General features: G+C 51.5%; 7 protein-coding genes across 7 annotated transcripts; 2 read left to right on the forward strand and 5 right to left on the reverse strand.

Annotated features, from left to right (window-relative positions):
* Positions 1-131: 131 nt before the first annotated feature.
* On the forward strand, positions 132-1,824 carry J4E90_007495 (uncharacterized protein; the record flags this gene model as incomplete). Its single annotated transcript, XM_051437031.1, has 4 exons — positions 132-299; positions 350-726; positions 779-924; positions 971-1,824. The coding sequence occupies 4 exons, from the start codon at positions 132-134 to the stop codon at positions 1,822-1,824; spliced, it is 1,545 nt and encodes a 514-aa protein (XP_051288777.1).
* Positions 1,825-5,096: 3,272 nt separating this feature from the next.
* On the reverse strand, positions 5,097-5,467 carry J4E90_007496 (uncharacterized protein; the record flags this gene model as incomplete). The annotated part of the gene is made up of 2 exons (XM_051437032.1): positions 5,097-5,345; positions 5,399-5,467. 2 exons carry the CDS (start codon positions 5,465-5,467, stop codon positions 5,097-5,099), a joined length of 318 nt encoding a protein of 105 aa, XP_051288778.1.
* A 557-nt stretch (positions 5,468-6,024) lies between these two features.
* On the reverse strand, positions 6,025-6,711 carry J4E90_007497 (uncharacterized protein; the record flags this gene model as incomplete). Its single annotated transcript, XM_051437033.1, has 1 exon — positions 6,025-6,711. One exon carries the CDS (start codon positions 6,709-6,711, stop codon positions 6,025-6,027), a length of 687 nt encoding a protein of 228 aa, XP_051288779.1.
* Positions 6,712-7,170: 459 nt separating this feature from the next.
* Positions 7,171-8,169, reverse strand: J4E90_007498 (uncharacterized protein; the record flags this gene model as incomplete). Its single annotated transcript, XM_051437034.1, has 1 exon — positions 7,171-8,169. One exon carries the CDS (start codon positions 8,167-8,169, stop codon positions 7,171-7,173), a length of 999 nt encoding a protein of 332 aa, XP_051288780.1.
* Positions 8,170-10,542: 2,373 nt separating this feature from the next.
* J4E90_007499 (uncharacterized protein) lies at positions 10,543-11,937 on the reverse strand (the record flags this gene model as incomplete). The annotated part of the gene is made up of 1 exon (XM_051437035.1): positions 10,543-11,937. One exon carries the CDS (start codon positions 11,935-11,937, stop codon positions 10,543-10,545), a length of 1,395 nt encoding a protein of 464 aa, XP_051288781.1.
* A 197-nt stretch (positions 11,938-12,134) lies between these two features.
* Positions 12,135-13,703, forward strand: J4E90_007500 (uncharacterized protein; the record flags this gene model as incomplete). Its single annotated transcript, XM_051437036.1, has 1 exon — positions 12,135-13,703. One exon carries the CDS (start codon positions 12,135-12,137, stop codon positions 13,701-13,703), a length of 1,569 nt encoding a protein of 522 aa, XP_051288782.1.
* A 76-nt stretch (positions 13,704-13,779) lies between these two features.
* On the reverse strand, positions 13,780-15,513 carry J4E90_007501 (uncharacterized protein; the record flags this gene model as incomplete). The annotated part of the gene is made up of 3 exons (XM_051437037.1): positions 13,780-14,843; positions 14,902-15,004; positions 15,058-15,513. 3 exons carry the CDS (start codon positions 15,511-15,513, stop codon positions 13,780-13,782), a joined length of 1,623 nt encoding a protein of 540 aa, XP_051288783.1.
* Between the last annotated feature and the right edge of the window lie 128 nt (positions 15,514-15,641).

Here is a 15,641-nt window from a genome sequence, read left to right on the forward strand (position 1 = left end):
TCCGTCTCGTTTCGAGCGACACACCCACGGCGTTTGCGAGCCTGAGTACATATAGAGACACTTGGCTGCCCCCTCTTGCGAACGTTTCCTCAGACTCTTGTACTCCAGTCCACCCTCAGGCACCAATCATCATGGCAGCCGTACAGCAGCACTCCAGCCTCGAGGTCAACGAGGCCAACGAGAAAGGCCAGCACATCTACGCCAACGACATTGACAGCTCTCGGATCAGCACACCAGGAGATGTCGATGACCTACCCGACCCAGACGCAGGCAAATCTGATGCCGAACGGGCCGCGCTCGTACGACACGCTCTCATTTTTGCTTGCTGGAACTCGCTGACTTCTGGTAGGACAAAGCACTGGTCTGGAAGATGGACAAGTGGCTGATCCCGTGGCTGTCGCTGTTGTATCTGCTCTCCTTCTTGGACCGGACCAACATCGGCAATGCTCGTGTCGCGAAGATGGAACCGGCGATCGGCATGGACGGTCGCGACTACAACGACGCCTTGACCATCTTCTTCGTCTCCTACGCCGGTTTCGAGCCGCTTACCAACATCGCAATCAAGAAATGGTCTCCTCGTGTTTTTTTCACGGCCATCATTCTCGCTTGGGGTGTTTGCATGACACTCATGGGTCTTGTCCAGAATAAGGGTGGCCTCCTCGCATGCCGTTGGTTTCTGGGTATTGCCGAGGCTGGTCTATTCCCCGGTGTCAACTACTACCTTTCGTAAGATGTTCCTTACCAACTAAGCTCGTATCATTCACTGACAGTTGCATAGTTGCTGGTACAAGCGTCAGGAACTTGGTTTCCGCGCTGCTTTGTTCTTCTCGGCTGCAGCGCTTGCTGGCTCTTTTGGTGGTCTCTTGGCTGCCGCTATCACTCAGATGGATGGAGCTGGTGGTTATGAGGGCTGGCGTTGGATCTGTATGTTCACGCAATCTGACCTTTTGATTGAAGCTAACATGCGCAGTCATCATCGAGGGTTTAATGACTGTCTTCGTCGGCATCTTCTGTTGGTGGATGGTCTTCGATTTCCCCGATACGGCCCGATTTCTGACAGCCGATGAGAAGCTGCGAGCTCAGCGTCGCCTCAAGGCCGATGGACAAGCCCGCGCCAAGGTCGGGGGCATTGACCGCCGACACGTTATGGCCGCCCTTCGTGACTGGAAAACCTGGGGATACGCTGTCATCTATATGGGCTGCCTGTGCCCGTTGTACGTCTTCTCGCTCTTCCTCCCTACGATTCTACTCGGTATGGGCCACAAAGGTACCAAGGCTCAGCTCCTGTCCGTCCCTCCTTACGCTGCTGCTGCCGCCCTGACCGTGGCTGTTGGATGGTTCGCCGACAGGACTAAGCTGCGTGGTATCTCTAATCTCGTGGTTTCGGCGATTGGATGCGTTGGTTTCGCTATGTTACTCGCCACCACCAACCCGAAAGTCCAGTACGCTGCCACGTTCCTCGGTGCCATGGGTATCTACCCCACAGTCTCCAACACGCTGACTTGGGCCTCCAACAACGTCGAGGGATCATTGAAGCGTGGTGTTATGGTTGGTGTCGTGGTCGGGTGGGGTAACATGAACGGTGTCGTCTCGTCCAACATCTACGATCCCAAGGAGAATCCGCACTACCGTACCGGCCACGGCATTGTGCTCGCCTACATGTTCTTGTTCCTCTTCGGTGGAACTCTCTTCATGCACATTGCGCTCAAGCGTGAGAACAAGCTAAGGAAGGCGGGCAAGCGCGACCACTGGGTACAGGGCAAGACCGAGGAGGAGATTGAGGATATGGGTGATGTGCGGCCCGACTTCTACTACACCACCTAAGCGTTGATGGTGGCATCATGTACTCGTTCATTCGATATCCGTGTGCGCGTTCGGTAGTATAGCAGTTCTTCCAAAATTCTAGCCCAGGAGAATGGGTCACTTTCCAAGTCAGTCTTGTTTGCAGAGGGATTAGTGAGGCTAGTGATCCAAAGTCAACCACACTTACTTCTCTCCTGAAGACGCTTTCCGATCGCGTGAATACAGTCCTCTGGCGTTCGTGAAGTCTTCGTGTTGAGAGCTGTCGCGTTGACCTCGGGAATTACAGTGGAACGGGCAGCTGCCAGCCACACATTAGCCGCACCCACTGTGCCGCTCGTCCGAATTACCGTCAATCATGCATCGCGCAGAACGTCGATCTGGAAGAACACGCTTCGATGGGGTCCATTTGCACGAGTTCGCAGGAATGCGCCTCGAAAGTATGGAATTGAAGAGCTGTGGCACTTCCACTGTCGTTGCGATGTTCGTGGGAAGGAACGCGATGACGTCATCTGGTTCCTGTGAGGAAAGCGCGTTCTAGCGCTCGACACCAGCAGTTTCCCTTCACTGTCAGACCTCCTCTTTCGTGAGTCCTTCAGAGTCTCTCTTCAGGCACGTTTCCATACGTCTTGAATTCTCACATTAGATCCTGCTATTTCGAAGCAGCTCATTTGATCATTTCCTCACAGAAACCATGTCCTCACCTGCACATCCGGTGAACGCGTCGCTTTCGACTTTTAACCTAACAGTACAAGATACTGCAATTCGGTATGTGTATTTCGGACGTTTCGAAACTAATGAAGATAAGGGAGTGAAGATAGACGAAAAGATGCGCGCGCGGGCAACGAGCACGACGACCATCATATACGCTGGGTTTGCCCCACAATTATACGCCATCTCGAGCTCTCTAATCTTACGCCAGGACAACACCCAAGCCCATGGCACATCTCAAAGCATCGGCCTTGTAGGAAATGGTTCGCTTGCCTTGCAGAATGCGCTGATAGAAGACCGCCAAGGCATTCCACGGAGCCGCTTCCGGCTTATATCCGCGGATGAGTATTTCCAAGGGAGCTCAGCGCCTGAGGACGACCTAACCGAGGATGGTACGTTTCCGTTTAACCCAACGTGCCAACGTCTCTCGGATACGTTCGACGACAGGAGGTTCCTCTTGGTAACGATTGTGAAGTCAGAGAAGGCTGGCGCTTTGGAAGTTGTCTGCGCGTACTAGTCAATGCTTCGTTGCTTTCCTAAGACATCACAAACTGATCAGACAACCTCCAACAGCTTCAAATAACCGGATTCGATCATTTTTAAATGGCAGAATGTGCAACATATTCGGTAAAGACAGATCAAACTCGCACTGAGTCGCAGGAGCCAAGGAAAAAGACGTTCGAACAAAGACTAGGACACCACACAGGCATATACGGAAAGTCCAACAGCCCGGCTACATCAGTTAGTCTGCAAGCCGAAGTCCTTCGCCGTAAAATTGCTCTTGCAGGAGAACATGCGACGGCCGCGAGAACGGCTACCACAGCTGGCGCAAGCGTATTCGTCCGTGGTATCGGGAGTGCACTTGCCCTGAGAGCCACTGCCATCCGCGGCCTCCATTTCGAACCCTTTATCCTCTACTCAGGTCATTGGCTCGAGACATGGTGGTAGACAAACGGATTCCCACCATAGATAGTCCAGTGCATGCCATTCAAGGTATGCACTTCGAGCTCTGTAATCACACTGTCCCAATAAGCGCAGCCACCTGCTGGATTATTGCCTTCGCAACAAACTCCGCCACCACTCGCGTCATCCGTCCCGCATAGACTGGATGTTCCGCAAACATCGTTACAGTCCGGTGGGCCGTCAAAAAACTTCCACTCCACCTGGAACTGCGTCAGCTATACTCTGACTCCAGGGACAATGCACGTCTTACGTAAGCTTCACCTGTGACGTTGCTGTCTTCGAATGTGTAGATCACGAAGTCCGTAGTGACGAAATAGAAGACAAAGAAGAGGAAAGGAAGGATTACACGCCTTTTGATGAAGATTTAGGTCGTTGCTCTCTGGAAAATGTTGGAAAGGTGTATGGAGTGAAGGGGTAAGGTTGGCTCGATCTCGCACTTTACACGGCGCCAGTGCCGGCTTTTCTCTTCTCATAGCAGCACCCGGACGCTTTGTCCATGGATGCTACCGCTCTCACAATTGGGCCGATCGAAAGTCCATCGTTGACGACTGGGCACTCCTAGCCTTCATATCGGTGCGTGCGAGAGGTACCATGCAGCATTCCCCGCTTGCTTCGCTCTTCGTCGACGACACTTGACAACGGAAATTGCAAACAATGCACGCCCGAAAGTGAACAGACTCAAAATGACACGGAGTCGCTCAATGAGGGCTCATAGATCCAAGACCCACGTGGACCGAGAGGCTGAACAAAGTAGCTGAGCTGTCAAGACGATGCAGTACCTATGGTTAAACCGCGCAACTGCACCTTGGTTTCACGGCATACCTACCGGCTGAATGACATTCGTTGAGGTCCTATCACTACAACACGAATCCCCGTAAACTCCAGGCTCTGGGAGAGGCATGCAAAACTTCCAAAGTCTGCAAGGCTTCTAAGGTTTCTGGGGGAAGCAGATATCTGGAATGACTCCGCCGATAGAGCGCACAGACGGTCACGTTCGACGAAGGAAGATTTTATTGAGGCAGTACTATGATTAGGCTACATTGATACACCCGGACAGCAATCTTCAGTGCTGCGGCACAGCACTCGGCTATAGGGGACAATGAGCTTGGCCACATGAAGCAATTTCCAGACTGCATATCTCTAAAACGTCCACTCTATTCGCGAATCACTCTGGATCACATTCAACAACTCTTTTCCATTGGATGAGAACAGAAAGAGAAAACCAGGCAAGCATTTGAGCATCCGAGAACAGACGAAGTGTATCGAATGCAGCGATTGACTTGAAAACAGACTACATTTGTGAGTTTGACAACCGCCATAACGCTTATGTATTCAGTCAGCTAATTGACCTGAAAACTGAAAACAGTAACGACAGTTTAGAGATAACAGTGTCAGTGTAGCTAATGATTGCACCTATTTGGCAGGGAAAAAGCTTTCCGGAGTAAGGTCAGACTTGCACGAAAAGAGACCTCTCCCACCCTTTCCGTTGGGAAAGCAAACACACTGATACGTATCGGCACCAGTAGGCGTACACTTCCCGAGTGAGGTCCCTCCACCCGCAGGCTCCATCTCGTATCCTCTCTCTTCTATTGAGCTAGTGTCAGCCTCGAGTAGTGGTCCATTCAAGAAGAGTTACGCTGAGGCTTACTGTATATCGTAAAGTGGTAAGGCGGGTTACCATCCTTAATGTTCATTTCCAGCTCTAGGATCTCGCCCTCGCCGCCAGAGCATCCGAATGGCGATTCTTTGGGCGTCTTGCATCGCGCACCACCATCACTTGCGTCTTCCGTTTCGGTCAACCAGCCACCTTTGCCATCACCGTCACATACGTCGGCACAGTCTGGCTCGCCCTTGAGAAATAGGAAGGCATTCTGGGTTACATTAGCATCTGCAGCTTACAACCAGATAACTGAGCATATCGTACGTAGACTTCGCCGGCATTGGTGTCTTCAAAACTGTATATCAAGAAGTCTGCCGCTGAGAGACTGATCATCGCGGCGAGGGTTGGTACAATGAGACGCATATTTAATAAGCCGAATTGAGATGTGGAATGGTCTTTGAGAGTTCTGAAGTTGAGAGCCGGATGTTCAGTAGGATAACGGCTCGGTAGGCGTTGCTTATATACATGCCTTGGTAGGTAGCCTCCGCCCTGTCTTCACCCTGCGCGCGTTGATTCTCTATTCTGCATCGCCTCCACTGTACATTGCAGCAATAATAACACCAACCGGAATCGCCACATCGTATACAGTTCTTCGCTACCCATTCGTGCAGTAGAGTTTAGCCTGTCTGTACTTCCACGTACGTGTTTGTTGGGATCTCTCACATCAAAACCACCTCTTACACGACATAAGAAGAGGGGATGCCAAGTATCTCGTGTTGATTTGCCATGATTGATCCCCGAGAATAGAGTGCTCTACTTCGAAGCCGAGTATATACCCAGAGGCGCAGTCATGCAGTGTAGGGCATCCCAAAGTATGCCAAGGTTTCCATGTACGGCCAAGCGATGCGAAGCAATTATATATTTCAGGCTAGTATTGGGCTATCAAGGCTTCATAGCAACAGGCCTCCGATTACACCAGCAGCGATGCTAAGAAGACCTCCACCAACCACACTCTTAGCATTGGCAGCGCCAGTAGCATCTGCCGCAGCGGCACTAGCAGTTTGGCTCACACTTCCAGAATTCGCTGCAACACCTGTGCTAGCACTCATCTCTTCCACAAATCCAGACATCGGATGTGATTTGTACAAAGTAGCGGTGGATGTCGCAGCGTCAGTGGTAGTAGCTTCTGTGGCCTGGCTGAGTTTCTCTACACCAGCCGTGATCACTAATTCGAACGTGCCTACAGCTGAGCCACTGTATGGCTCTGTGCTGCTGCCGGGAAAGTTTGCCTCGGTTCCACCAGCCGTCTCTTTGCATATCGCGCTTTCGGGCATGATCACGCAGTCCATTGTAGCGGTAAAGTCGGACTCCGGGCTTGGGTCTCCCATGTTGAGATTCCAAGTCGAAGGACCGAAGACGAGGGTTTCGGCTGGAAAGAGACCACAGTCGATGGAGGTAGCGCAGGCGAGTGCAAGCGTCGTAGCGGTGGGATTCGCGGTGACAACGGAGCCGACCATGTTCGGCAAGACTGAGCCTTCGAAGATGTCGCCGATCCATGGGACTGACATAGTTGCTGGGATGTCTTGTTGCGCAGCAACTAGGCCGATGAAGGAGACGAGGATGAACTTTGAAGCCATGGTGACTGTATCGATCTTGTGAAGAGTACGAAGTTTGAAAGAGTGAAGTTGTCGATGAGACACAGAATTTGTAACGAGTGACTGTACGAAGAACGAGCGACGATGAGCGATACCTACAATTTTTCTACAGCGAAACTTCTTTTGTATAGAATTTTCGCGTCGCGAGGCCCTCCATACTATCGTGAATCAAGCTCGTGTGGCGTTCAATAGGGGCGGCTGGCGCCTGATCTTTAGCGACCTCGGTATCTCGCAAGTTCCCGCTCCCGCGGAGGCTCAACGCACATCTTATACCGACACAAAGGCGAGGCTCTATAGAAAGCTATGCTGTGGATCGTTTTATACCGCTGCGGCTCGCTGGCTATTCAAAGGCAAACATAGGCCGTAGACGCGCCCTCGTTGTGCTTGTTGACATTTTGGTAGTCGTACGATGCATCCGTAACCGAGGGTGCTCGTGCGCAATTATTCGACATGTTCTTTCGGAATCTGGCCCGCTTGTTCCAGCAAATTGTCCCACCATGTAAAGTACGGCTCGTAGCCTCCACCGCCTCGTGCATGATGGAGGCTGTGCTTTCTTGCTCCGCCTCCCCAACCCTTGGGCAGTATCTTGTCATAACCCCACGGTAGATCCAGCCCCGAATGCAGCTCGACTAATAGCCATACGAATATGGGTACAAACAAAGTCCGCGTGAAGACATGGCTCTTTATGATGTTGAGGCTGAAGTTGGCCAGCAGCACCAGGCCCAGTCGCTCGAGAATGTGCAACTGGTTGGTAATCTGGGGGTGTATCTCGGCGTGTCGATGGTGCGGTGCGTGCCATCGCTTGACCACGGGTATGACGTGAAGCGAGTAGTGGAAGAGGAAGAAGAGCGCATCGTAGAAGAAAAAGCTCGTCGCGAGCTCGAGGGCGATTCGGCGGCTCGTAGGAGGAAGGTTGGGAAGAGCGCGTTGCGTTTGCAGCGGCGAAGACATCGTCATGTTGTGCAGTGTTGGCACCAGAAACGTATGGTGATACGCCGTAGTGGTGTTGTTTGCTGCGATTGCTGCCGTGGCCGCGTAGTAATTGCCTGACTCTAGCATTGCAATAAGCGGAACATCGGCAAACTTCTTGATCATGGTCAGATCCATGAGTAGTAGCGGCGTCATGTACGTGACAGCCTCGCCCCATCGCCGCGAAGGGCGTCGCATCCCATGCGGTTTCCTAGCTGCGTCGCCATCTTTCGTGTTCTGCTGGACTGCAAATCTCCATTGAGGGTTTCGCATGAACAGAACGGTCATAGACACTTCGATTACTGCGTAAAGAAGGACTGTCCATATTGTCTCAAAGGTTGACAGACGATATAGCGGGTTCCGTATCAGCCATTGCCACAGAGGTGTGAGAAGAGGCTGGTATAGGTCTGGGAAGGCGATGGAAGAGAGAAACAAAGATCCTAGAACAGCTCGACACGTTGACACCATCATTCTATGTGGTCCCGAGTGAAGAGAAGTTCATAGTATGCTGAATCGCATGCATTTGCCTTCCTTTGGCGCTCTCTGGGCATTCATGACTCTTGACGTCATCCGATCGGAACGGTTCCGAAGGCATTCTATAGCGAAATTGCATCTCACCCATCACCATCATTCGCTATCCAGCCGACATCTACCGCGGTCATGTTAGACATCCAGCTTCGACCGATTAAAGACACGCTCTTCGATTCTATCACGCCACTCGTTCCCTCCATTTGCTCGCCACTAGTCATCACGTTTCTGGCCTTTTCCTCGGGTGTGATCTCCTGTATTTACGCTGCATCCAACAATATTTTAGCGAGTATCACATTCTGGGCACTAAACAGGGCACTGGATTGTCTCGACGGCGCTGTCGCCCGCAAACGCAATCAGTCTTCGGATGTTGGCGGCTTTTTCGACCTCTTGGGCGACTTCATCGTCTATTCAGCCATTCCTATATCCTGTGCTTTAGCACGTAATGATGAGCCCAATGCAAAGAGCATCTGGCTCTCAGTGGCTGTGTTAGAATCATCCTTTCACGTCAACAACTTCGTCTTGTTCTACATTGGCGCCATTCTCGAGAAGCGCAAGGGCAGCGGGAAAGATGGAAGCAGGGTCAAAGAGCTGACCAGCGTGGCGATGCGACCAGCACTTATCGAAGGGACGGAAAGCGCGGCTTTCTTCACAGCCATGCTCACCTTTCCTCGCTATCTGCAGCATCTCTCATGGACTATGGCCCTTTTGGTATGCTTAGGCATTGCTCAAAGGACAAATTGGCTTGTGCAGGCGCTGAGCTAACTTGTATCGAATGGAACTCGCTACAGAGAAGGAGAGACCGCTTTCTGCTGCATGATGCCCTTCTCTCGAAGCTTCGAGATGACACTTTGTGCATTGCCTTTACAAGCCGCAAGCTCCGAGTTGCCCATAACCTCCGAGAGACTTCCATTGCTTCCGCTCGACACAATGGTCGGATAACGGATGTTGTTGGACTCGATGAAGTTTTTCACCTGCAAATGGTCAATAATTAGATCCCAGTACTAGGAACATCCCATCTTGACCACGAACTTCTTCAGACAGCTCATCTCTATGCCGTTGTACGATGTTGTGTCCAGACTCAGCCTCTATTGCTTTCTTCGCTTCTACCCAAGCTGGTGTTTCCTTCAATGATAATCCGCCATGTGTAATATCACCTGCGGGAATCAGCATACTTTGTCACATTATCAGACGAATAAACTCGCCGAGGGAAGCATACAGGCGGCACAAGCTGGATTCTCTTCTGAAGAATGGCAAATCTTTCGATAACCGTACCTCAATTTGCCCATGATAGATGCGTCGGCATTGTACAGGATGTAAAGTGTACGAGACATTACTGCGACTCGCTTTAACTGAGAATAACGTGATGATGTTGTTTGCGGATCGGGTCCAACTCGGTGGCTGGGATGAAGGGATCGATGACGTGCATACCGCACGGATCATGAGTGTCAGTCAGCCGAGGAGCGCCCAAGAAGCCACCGCAGCCATTTCATCGCCTCCCATCAATACGCTATTTGCATGGCACTCCTTTAGCCCTGAAAAGAAACATTTTGCAATACCGAACCTCGAGAATGCCAACAGATCCAATCAGGTTCAATAAGGCCGTTTCAGCAGCGCATGCCACAACATCTTCTATCACTGCATTGTTGTTACTGCGATACGCGTCATGGCCGACACTACCGTCACAAAGATCAGCCCCTCAAGACGCTCACGGAAAGAGCCACCACCTAGACGATTCGCGTAACCCTACGATCAATGGTCACAACAAGTTGGCTAACGCGCTGACTGCATGGGAGACCGCTTACCTCCTGTACGACACTTATGCGATGATTCATGCACGCCGCAAGAAGGACCAGTCAGCAGTTCGCGCTGCCTTACGCGTTGTGGCCCGGGACTCACCCATCACTCTCGTTCATCACGTGCTGCTCTCATCCGCGTTACTCGTGTTGCAAGCGTACATTGCAGCTGGCAAAGAAAAGGGGATGTGGGTGATCACCGCGTTCTTATTGATGAATGGCAGTACACCACTAATGCATGCGCGATGGTGGAACCGACAGCGCACAGGAGCATCAAATACTGCTCTAGATATAGCCTTCTTGGCAACATTCGCGGTTTCAAGGTTTGGTGTCGTTTACTGGATATTGACGAAATACGGCCAGCATCATGGCCTTGGTCCGTGCCAAGCGTATGCAATGCTCAGGAAACGATGTCAGATCGGAACCGCTATGCTGGTTGGGCTGAACGCTATCTGGTGGACCATGCTGGCTTTCAACATAACGAAGAGGAACATCAAGCGACGAATACATTGAAATCCTGCTATGGAGAGCTACGCGACAAACGTATCATAATTGGGTCTGACGGTCTCTGAGTCGGCAACTGCTTCATATCTCGAGCCCAATCCTCAGGCATCACCGAATCGTTCGGTTCCCACCCCAGCCAACCGCGCACTCCACGCGGTTTGATCTTCCCATCAATCTGGATCCCGAGGCGCAAAAATGTATCTGCTACAGCCAGCGTGATCTCGCGAATCGCATCGCGACCCAAACAAGTCTTTGGACCCGCTCCGTAGGCTACACCGGGCGCTAGGCCCTTGTCAAGATATCGATCTGGGTCGAACACGTCCCAAGTCGGCCCGTAGGTCGATGGATCACGACCACCACCCACGAAGTACAACCAACAGTCCCAGCCCTTTGGTATTTTGATGTCTGCCTGCTCCCCCGGCGACAAAATGATACTATCTCTTGTTGACCGTCTCATAACGCCTACAATGGGCGGGCTAAGTCGTTCGGTCTCTAATAGTATGGCGCGTAAGCGTAGCGAAAGCCTCCCTGGTTCAGTTTCACCGGCCAAAGTATCGGCCAGCGATCGGCCCTCCTTCGTCCGATATAAGAAAAGGTTTAACAGGAAGGCTGTCAAAAGAGATGCTAGCGCTTTGACAGCGAGGCTGCTGGTAAAGAGGACTGAGTGCTTTGCTACGTCCTCTCTTTCGCCTTGGTCCGCGACAGCAAATGGACATCCTTTCACTTCTTCTTTCATATGACGCAACATTCTGTCTTGTAGCTTCTTGTTCGCCTCCTTACCCTTCTTGCGAGGCGAGTGCCAGAATCCTGTATTGACTGTCACCGGGAACAGCGAGAATTGGCCTCGAAGCAGGTCTTCCTGTAGGCTCTCCAGCGTACCGAAGAGACTGTTGTCGCGGTCGAGACCCAGGAATGTTCCGAGCAGTATCTTCCATGAAAGCCTTTTCAGAGACTCATACATGTCTATCTCTGACGTTGACGGCTCAGAAAAATGTTGACTGACCCGCTCAGATACTGCAGGAGCTAGCAGTTTCTTGAGAGATTCCATTCTCGCTTCCCATGTTTGACGCATAGATGCATGTTCGTCACCATCCGTCAGTAATAAGTTCGGTGATGGAAAGAACGGTGCCATCAGCTCAGCATATGCGCCACTGGCTTCGTAACCTGCCGCATCCTGGGCCAGGACTTGATGGATTTGCGCATGCGAGGAGACAATTGCGACATTGCGATTCAGCACCTTTGCCCGAACGATAGCTCTATTCTCTACGGCCTCCGGGTGCTGTCTTTGGAAATCGATGATACGCGATGTGATGAATGCCTCTGGCGAGTTGTGGAACGAGAAGCTTTCGGCAAACCCTCGCAGTGTCGAAGAGCTGCCCAAGGGAAGTTGCGGTTCTGGCTTAGGCATCATGGAGAGTGGATTTATCTATGAACTACAGATCGCAGCAACGTCTAACCTCATATCGCAACGGGTATCTCGGCTGCGGGGTGTGGTGGCCGCTACGTCATCGATTTTGCGCCACCGCTTGGTATGCAACGAGTCTAGACACAGCTGATGTCGGCATCTACGAGGTTTCACGTTTCAATACAACCAATATTGCACTGAGAATGGACATGAAACGTCCCTACGATGATGGAACGAAACGGCCTTACCAAGACGAGATGGTACCGACCACGCACGCAACTACTTCCAAGCAATCGCTTCTCCACAACGCCTACGCATACCTCTGCATTGCGCTTTTGTTCGTCAACTACTTCCTGGCGCAATACGACAAATTCATCCTATCATACTTCCAGACTTCTGTGTTAGCAGATCTCTCGCTGAGCTCGACCCAATATGGCCTTCTCTCTGGTTACGCAACAGGCATTGTCTACGCCATACTCGCTCTCCCCATCGCTTTCCTGTCGGACTATACATCTGCTCGCGTATGGGTTCTGTCCGTTACAGCGGCATGGTGGAGTTTATGCGTCATCTTCCAGTCTCTGGCAAACAACTTCGGACAGCTATTCTGTGCAAGACTTGGAATGGGTATCGGACAGGCAAGTGTGGAGGCACTATCCATCAGTCTCATCAGTGACTTGGTGGGATGGAGAAATGTGTTCATCGGAGAGAGTGTACTCTATGTTGGAGTGTACATCGGCGAAGCCATCAGTGGCCAGATTGCTACCGCGTTTACGGAAACCGGCACGAGTTGGCGCATAGCTTTACGAGCCATCGGTATTACAGGATGCGTTGTAGCGGTTTTACTGAGACTCGTCCTACGGGAACCAAAGAGAAGAGAAAGCCTGGTTCAAATGCACGCACGCCATCACAGTAACAGCATAGACGAGGATTTCGCCGATATACCACCGCACATCCAAGGTACATCGAGGATGAAAGCAGCAACGTCTGATCTGCATGCTACGTTTGCGTACATCCTACGCATGAACTCCTTCTGGCTCCTCGTTCTCTCCGCCGGCTTTCGTCAGTTGAGCGGCAACGTCTTCGGATACTACATGCCCAGTTATCTCGGTGATACATATCCCTCGCATACCGAAATCTTCTCTCGTTACGGCATCATCGTCGGTGTGGTCGGGTCAGTCGCGGTACTAAGTGGCGGCATCTTGACCTCAGTACTGTGGCCACGTACAAAACTAACGCCCGTTTATCTGACTGGTATCGGGGGCATGATAAGCTCTCTTTTCGTTCTTCTCATGGTCTTCTCTCGCGACATCGCCGATGGCTCAGAAGACCGAGGCATCAAGATTCTCTACGGCGTCATGAGTATTGCTTATCTCACTGCGGAACTCTGGCTGGGCTGTCTCTTCGCGCTCATTGCCCTGCTTCTTCCACCGCGCTATAAAACTTTCGGCCTCGCTATCTGGGGTAGTGTGCAAGTTCTCATTTATTCTTCAGGGCCTCAGATCATTGGCCTGTCGTTGATGGATGAGGAGACAACGAGCGAAAGCTACAGGAGGGTGACACAGTTGTGTTTGGCGATTATTATCCCTATTGGTTATTGGCTGGCTGGTATTGGGTTCCTTTTCTCGATACCTTTGGTCAAGAAAGATTTGAGAGAAGATTTTGTCATTGGAAGGTTGAGTAGTAGAAGGAAGGTTGGATTCAGCCTCTTTGCAGGAGTGCTGGCAACTGTTGTTATTACGCTATTTGTCGTAAGCTTAGTATATCAATCGTAAACGATGATAGCGCATTGAGCATGAACCATCATTCATCATGTTCTACATAGCAAATTTCTGGGAGCAGAACCGTCATCTACTTGAAAGACAAGCCCAGAAGATCTTCAACGCCTGCATATAGTGGGCAAGCATAGTCTGCCTCAAGCAGTGGCCGAACAGTCACACCACTACTTCCGTCTTTGCCCAGCACACCCAACTCTTTGCCAAGCGTACTACCCACTTTGGGCCATCCAACACCACCAGCGGGGTTCTTCGCAAAGTTCGCCCAAGTCTTCTGCATGAAAGCACTCAGTTCAATCTGCTGCTGCGTCGCAGTACCGAACTGACTCGAAAGTGGATATGTGCCAAACACCTCAGGAATCTCGGCAGTGTGGTAGGCGCCTGGGTTGGGGAAGATCCCGACCGAAGGGAATACGGGTGTGAACTGGTATCGATAGGTTGTGCGACCAGAGATGGCGAGGTAGTTCGCTAGCCTGGCGGTCGTACATGTGAAGACTAAATCTGTGCCGAGCCTATCGGCTAGTTCGTAGAAATCTGTGATACCCTGTGCAGCATATGCCGCAATTATGGAGTCACGAACGGCTTGAGATGTGATGTTGTACTGGCTGAAGAAGTTGTTCACGGCGGTTTTACCGTCCGTTACACCGGCTACTGCCAGGAAGGCACGTGCTTCGTTCAGGTTCGTCCCTAGCATCGTTGGTACGTTGGCGAACTTCCCGGTGGAGATGCTGAGTCTAACGTCGGGAACAGATGTGCCATCGTTGTTGACAGGTGGGAATGCGAGCGAGTTCGGCTCGATGTATGCTTTGATGTCCTCGGCGGATACCTTGCGAAGGCAAGCAATGTCTGTGCAGCCGAAATGCAGCAATACCTGCTTGTAGTTGACTAGGCCATTTCCAGGAAGGACCGCATTCTGAGACTCAAGGATAGCTGACGAGAATGGAAGTGGGCTGGGTGGGTTGGCCAGCAACTGCTTGACGGATTCGCCGCCTGCCGATTCACCGAAGATCATCACACGAGAAGGATCTCCGCCAAATTGCACAATGTTGTCTTGTACCCATTGCAATGCAAATCTCTGGTCCAAGAAGCCAGCGTTCTGGGAGCCGAAGGGAATTTCGGGCGAGTTCGAGAAGCCGAAAACTAAGATCGGGCATATTAGATACGAATAATCGCGACCGATCATGACGGAAACACTGACTGTTCGTGCGGTAGTTGATAGTGACTACGACGACATCTTCGTTGGTTGCTAGAGAGCTTCCGTCGTAGTACTTTAGTCCGCCAGTTCCGAAAGCCAAGTTACCCTGCACGTGTCAGCATGCTGTCGAGTCTAAGTAAATGGGCAGTAGATGCATACTCCAAAGAGCCAAAACATGACAGCCTTCTTGCTTGAAGATGTCACGTCCGGGGGTGTATAGACATTGAGATACAGGCAGTCTTCACTCTCCTCTGGTGGTGGAAAGGTAGGGTCATTGAAGTACTCTATGGTTCTATCGCGGACACCGTCAGTGCCGGAAAACTGCTGAATACATGATGGTTTGACGTTTTGGGCCTGAAGAGGACTGGACCAAGGTACTGCTGCTTCGGGCGGCGCGAATCGAAGCGGAGGTGACTTAGCAAAAGGAACTCCCAAGTAGGCGTTCGCTGAGGCTGCCAATGAAGGCTGGTTTGAGGGCTTGGTCATGGTGCCTATGATGACACCAGAGGCAAGGGTGACCGTTGGTCCGTTCTCAACGGGCGCTGACAGGACTGTTGACGCAAAAGAGCATAGTAAAAGCGCTTTGCTCACGGACGAAGCGATGTGCAGCGCCATCGTGAAGGTTGTGGATGTTTGAAAGTGTAGAGTTAGAAGTCACACAAAACTCTCGGATCATCTACTTCCATGTTGGGGAACAACTGTTATGAGTCAAGATGACAGCACGCTAGGGCGATTTGAATTGG

Source organism: Alternaria incomplexa, assembly GCF_024043165.1.
Source record: "Alternaria incomplexa strain BMP 0042 chromosome Unknown scaffold_11, whole genome shotgun sequence".
In the NCBI taxonomy this organism is placed as follows: Eukaryota; Fungi; Ascomycota; class Dothideomycetes; order Pleosporales; family Pleosporaceae; genus Alternaria; species Alternaria incomplexa.